The following is a 6,299-nucleotide window of genomic DNA, read 5'->3' on the forward strand; positions in this document are numbered from 1 at the left end:
CATGCTAAACATTTGTACGGCCCTTTATGCTTCACCTCCCATTCCAGAGGACACGCTTCCGTGCTGATAACCGGTTCTGCTCAATAACTATCCAAAGCAGTGCAGATTGACACATGTTCATTTTCATCATCTGAGTCAGATGCCACCAACAGAAGGTTGATTTTTCTTTTTGGTGGTTTGAGTTCCGTAGTTCCAAATCAGAGTGTTGTTATTTTAAGACTTCTGACACATCTCGTACCTCTCAGATTCTGGAAGGCACTTCAGATTCTTAAACCTTGGGTCAAGTGCTGTAATTATATTTAGAAATCTCATACTGCTACTGTGATGGCCTCAGACCAGAAGTATAAAAGAGAGTGGTCCTTTGAGCACCGGGACCTGGGCGAGCAGGTCCATTTCCCTGGATAGCCAAACAAAGGCTACCCCAGGGCAATTAAGACACCTGATGCCAATTAACCAGTTAAGGCCATCAGGCTAATGGAGACAGCTAGAACCAATCAAGGTCCCACTCATACTGCTTAAAAGCTCTCCTTCCAGTTGCCTCAAAAGAACCCCAGGTGAAAGGAGCTGGAGGAGAAGCGTTGCTGAAGCCCGAGGGAAGGGTGAAGCTAGAAAAGGGGACCATGGAGAAGTGGCCCAGGGAATCAAAGCAGCTCCAGTGGTGAAGGAGAAGCCGCCAACAACTGCTACCATTAGGTCCCTGGGCTGGAACCCGGAGTAGGTGGGCCTGGGTTACCCCCCACTCCCTGCTCTACAGAGACCCCCTTGAGAGGTGAAGCAGGACTCGGTTCAGACAGGAGGCCAAACCGCACCTACTAAGCTCAAAGAAGCAACAGAGACTGTGAGGTATCCCCCCTCTCCACCTCCCATACTGGCCTATGATGAAAGTAGCTCGGTAGGCTGTGACCCTTGCCACTGTCCTGAGAAAGGGGAGGTCACACTGAGGGCCTTAGCGAGCTCCTGAGGCCACTGAATCCATCAGAAAGCGTGGGACCCACCAATACAGGCTCGGAGCTTTGTCACAGTACTTTCTTCACATTTTGTCAAATTGCAATGAAAGTGTTCTTAAATCAAACAACATATGCTGGGTAGTCATCTGAGACTGCTATAACATGAAATAAAACACAGGTAAAACCAGGAGCAGGAGACATGCAATTCTCCAGGGAGTTCAGTCACAAATTTAATTAACACATTATTTTATTGAGCGTCATCAGCATGGAAGCATGTCCTCTGGAATGGTGGCCGAAGCATGAAGGGACATAAGAATATTTACCGTATCTGGCACATAAATACCTTGCAACGCTGGCTACAAAAGCGCCATGTGAATACCTGTTTTCACTTCCAGGTGACATTGTAATAAGTGGGCAGCACTATCTCCCATAAATGTAAACAAACTTATTTGTCTTAGCGATTGGCTGAACAAAAAGTAGGACTGAGTGGACTTTTAGGCTCTAAAGTTTTATGTTGTTTTGTTTTTGAGTGCAGTTATGTAACAAAATATCTAAGTAAGTTGTACTTTCACGATAAAGAGATTGCACTACAGGACTTGTTTGAGGTGAATTGAAAAATACAAATTCTTTTATCTTTTATACAGTGCAAACATTTGTAATAAAAACAATATAAAATGAGCACTGTACATTTTGTATTCTGTGTTGTAATTAAAATCAATATATTTGAAAAAGTAGAAAAACATCCAAAATGTTTATAATAAATTCAAATTAGTATTCTATTGTTGTTTAACAGAATGATTAAAATGGCGATTAATCATAATTAATTTTTTAAATCAAGTTAACTTGTTTTGAATTAATTGTTTGAGTTAACTGATTAATTGACAGCCCTAATTAAAAAAAAAACCCACAAAGTACCATGAAGATCACAAGTAAACCAGATTGTCAGGCCCCATAGGCATTTCCGACTCTGCACCTCTTTCTGCTCCAGGGTGACTTACAAGAGCCAAACTCCTTCCCAAAGTCTCCCCGCAACTGAGCCTTCTCAGACCTTTTATAGGCTCTCTCTCTCTGACACAACTTCTCAGCTGAGTCTGATAATCAAAGAGGTTTGGCTGGGGCCACATCCCCTAGTCTTTAAAGGGACAGACTACCCTGCTACACCATCTAACTTGAAAAAGGCTAGCCAAAAAGATTAGCCTAGCCTAGTACCTGTACCTCCCACAAGTTCACACAAAATGCTACTCTATAGCATTTTGGAAATGTTTAGTCCTTAGTGTGGGGTTAGGAAAGTAACACTACTAGCTCCTTCCTGTAGGTCGGTGGACAAAGCGAGAGTATGCCTACAGGAAGGCTACTAATACATGTTGCTTTCTCTTTACGGTGAGACTGAACACAATGTACCATGCAATGTATGAAACGGAGAAGGAAGAAAAGAAATCAGGATAATAAAGCATTAAGAGGTAACATTGCTTCTTTGTATTTTAGTTACAAATTACAATAGATAGTGACAATATTATTCCTGAGTAATGCGATGATTTTTTGAAAAGCACTGAAATTGTAGGCATGCAATGCTATAATTATCCTGTTTGTAACAACACAAAAGCTCCTATTGAAATATTAATATATACTGGAAGATGATTAAGTTGAGAGAGAAAAGGCAGAGTTATTAATGTTTATTAAACATTCTTAGTCTTTTTTAGTGTACTGTATATCAAAGTTGTCAGTTCTGCAAATTTGACTTGAAATTCTATCAGTTGTACATTTTTTACTATTTTGAAAAAAATTAAATGTATATTTAAAAGAAATTAAAGGAAAGTCTTTTTCTGAGTCTGGACTGTAACTTTTTCAATATAGTATTGAGAGTTTATCTGTCTATTACTTTCTAGATTCCAAGAATGCTTTAACTAGGTTTCAGTAAAAGTTTGGAGTTTATCTGAAAGCATTTTAGGGGTCCGCAAATGAAAAGTTTGAAACCACTGAGATAGATATTGTATATTAGCAGGAATATATTTAAGAACTGCTAGTTAAACTACATTATTGAAACCAAGTTCCTGAACAATAGGAAGCTGAGCCCAATCTACTATTCTAATCTGTAAACCGTTGTTATAAAGTCTAACTTTAAGGTTCATATTTTTAAGAGGTGGGATTTCATGCAATACATACATGTACACAATTTATATGCAGTTACTGTACTTTGCATGTGTGCAAACTGAATAACTGCTGGAGAACAGGAAATTGGGCATCCATCTACCTATTTGTGTGCATAACTGCAATAACTATAAACACACTGCATGCATACATTTATATTTAGCATGTGCAAACGGACCTATACTAGTGACTGAAAGCTGTTGTCATCTTCTGGTTCTTCAGTAGCCTAAATGAAATTAAAATGGTGGTCCACATAATGCACACAAATATGTTTACATATTCCAACAACAGTTTTTTATTTTCAGACTTAACTTACATAATAACCGGGTTTTTGTTGTTATTTTTTAAAATGATGAACAAACACTATCTTGGCTGCTTTTTTAAATGATGAACGCACACTATTTTGGCTATTCCAACTATTCACATATCTGGAGGGAAATAAGAAAAGAAAAAATGGATCTAAATTCATGTACAAAGGGTTTGTACTTATGCAGCCAATATAAAAATAACGTGTGTGATCTAATGAGTACTATGTATCAGGACCACATATTTTTATACTCATAAGATTATATACTTATGTAGAGTACACCATTTTCAAACACAATCCAGGAAACATTATTTCATGAATTTGTGCCATTCTATAATTTAAAAAAACAAGAGTAGCCACAGAGAAAGTACAGATTAAATGTAGCTTTTAAAATGCATCTTCCATTGCTGTATTTTTAGGTAGCCTTGAAAGAAAAGAAAACTTCTGAGATGTTTAACACAAGCTCAGCACAACAGGATTTGCCATCCAATGGAACATTACCACAAAACTTGGAGAGACTGCATTTGATTTTGATAACACTATATAGTATCAGTCTGGCAGGGGGCATTGCAGGAGTCATTGTGATGGCCCGTCAACTGTTTCAAAGGAATGTACAATCTATGACAACCATCATTATCATCAATCTCATGGTGGTACATTCAATTCTCTTACTCAGCCTTCCTTTCCGCCTTACCTATTACATTTCATCTGAATGGAAATTCGGGTGGTTCACCTGCAAAATGTTTAGTGCCATGATCTACGCCCACATGTACATCACCTTCATTTTCTATGTAGCTATTATTATAATACGCCTCTTGAGACTGGAATTTCAGCGGTGGTACACTAAAACCTGGATTACTGCTGTCTGGTTTGTGGGAACTTTGGTTATCTTCCCTATTTTTTTGTCATATTATGGCACCTCTAAAAACTATAACCATTCTAAATGCTTTCAGTTCCACAGAGATATTCAGGAGCAGGGTATCATGATAGCAAACTACTGCATGATTGGTATTATTGTGGCAACAGTCTCTGCGCTCTCCATAATCCAATTAGTTATAATCTTTCACCTGGCAATGAAGTATTGGCCTGATATGAACTCACATGTGGAATTCAGGGCTCAGATCAAGAGTTTTTTTTTCATCTTGGTAATACTAGTCTGCTTTATACCTCATCATGTATTCAGAATATACTACATCCAGAATTTTCCCCCGGAGGATGACCACAACCTATTCCTATACAATGAAATTTTCTTAGCTATCACAGCACTGTGCTGCTTGGATATGTTGTGCTTCATAGCAGGAATAGCCCATTAAACTATAAACTACTGGTACAGAAAACCTTGATTTTGGCTCTTCTTGGGAATAAGAAAACTACTCAAGAGTTTACTGAGTTACAAGGAATACTGACTTTTCCCTATGAGGATAACATTATTTGGATTTCTATAATTTTCATTCTTTTGTAGCCCAAGGAGACAGAAGTTGTTGGTTCTCATTTTCTATCCTGAGGGTTGAAAAGCCATGATGAATAAATATTCTTCTAATCTTTGAAGTTGCCTAAGTATATTGGCTTTGCAGCAACACCAAATTTCATCAAGAATTCTCTTTGCTCATCTCCAGTGACTGCTAAGTAGTCAGCCCTTCTCATTTACTCAAAAGAGTTTCTCAGTGAAAATAGCTCACTTTACCCAAAAAATCTGCTCTCAGAATTAGCTCACATTGAGGATGGTATATAAACACAGAACAACTTCTAACTGGCGAAAGGTTAGGAAAATTTTTTCTCCTGGAGCACATTACTGCAGAATTGTCCATTCTGAGGGTTTTATACCTTCCCCTGAAGCATTTGATACTAGAGACCAAAACCAAAAAGTTGCCTTTTTCCCTCATGTGCTTTGCAATAATGTTTTTGAATTAACAAGAAAATGAGCTATGTCCAAAGAGTGGGAAAATGGCACCAGAGGATTGGGAGTGAGACTTAAATTAAATAGGTGGGTCCAACCCCCCCGTTCTTCTCCTCAGCACATCTATACCAACTTTTTATTTGTTGTGCCATCTTCCTCTAACTCTCCTCTTACCTTCTTCATTTAAATATGCTAATTGGTAATTTAAATACAGACAGAAAAGGTCACGCTTTTCTGACATTTGCTCAGTGTCACTTCTACAGCAGGACGGCATCTACTGCTGATACTTCTGGGGTTCTGACCATAGGGACTGGAGCTGTAATGCAGTCTCAAGTGGTCTGGTCTTTCAAGAGAACAGTAACCCCGCCACAAGGGAAGTATTGTATCAGCCTCCAAAAAAAAACGAAGTAAATAATCTCTCTGATGACTGTTTTTGCTTAATATTCCTAAGTTGTATTGTTGATTTCCACTGCTGGATGCTGTATTTCTCTGGTTCCCGATATAACTGAAAGTGATACTAGAATAATTTAAGTAAATGAAATTGTTTCAGTCAGCTCCATGTGTATGTGTGCATGTGGGGGATATATGTACAAACGTTTGTTTCTACATAGGCTTCCTTCTTTCTCTCCCCTTACACTCCTAGCATGTTCCTTGTCAGCTTGTGATCCCAGGGGTAGGACATCAGTGGTTAATAGCCTTCAATGGTTAATAATAGCACCTTCTCCTGGGGACTTCTGGCTTCTCTTCTCCCTCCCAAGAGTGCTGGAAAAATTTGTATAGTGGGGGTGCCAAGAACCATTGAACCAAACTGTAAACCCTTTATATAATGGAAACCACTTCAGGCTGGGCGTGCAGCAGCACCCCATTACCCCTAGTTCCAGAACCTATGCCCCTTCCTCTCCCTCACTTATATATTTAAAATCAGTGACATGGTGACAAAGCATATAGTTGAGGCCTGCCTCTGATGATGCCCTCTTGTGGTATGGCCTTTCATCTCAGG

General features: G+C 38.8%; 1 protein-coding gene across 1 annotated transcript; it reads left to right on the forward strand.

The window, feature by feature from the left end:
- The first annotated feature begins 2,184 nt into the window (after positions 1–2,184).
- Positions 2,185–5,852, forward strand: LOC142046203 (putative G-protein coupled receptor 141). Its single transcript, XM_075061950.1, has 2 exons — positions 2,185–2,407; positions 3,822–5,852. Exon 2 carries the CDS (start codon positions 3,852–3,854, stop codon positions 4,713–4,715), a length of 864 nt encoding a protein of 287 aa, XP_074918051.1. The 5' UTR covers positions 2,185–2,407; positions 3,822–3,851; the 3' UTR covers positions 4,716–5,852.
- The last annotated feature ends 447 nt before the right edge of the window (positions 5,853–6,299 follow it).

Source organism: Chelonoidis abingdonii, chromosome 2 (genome assembly GCF_003597395.2).
Source record: "Chelonoidis abingdonii isolate Lonesome George chromosome 2, CheloAbing_2.0, whole genome shotgun sequence".
NCBI classification, from domain to species: Eukaryota; Metazoa; Chordata; order Testudines; family Testudinidae; genus Chelonoidis; species Chelonoidis abingdonii.

Coding starts and splice junctions, on each gene's coding strand:
- LOC142046203 (XM_075061950.1), top strand. CDS start 3,852: ATGTTTAACACAAGCTCAGCACAACAGGATTTGCCATCCAATGGAACA.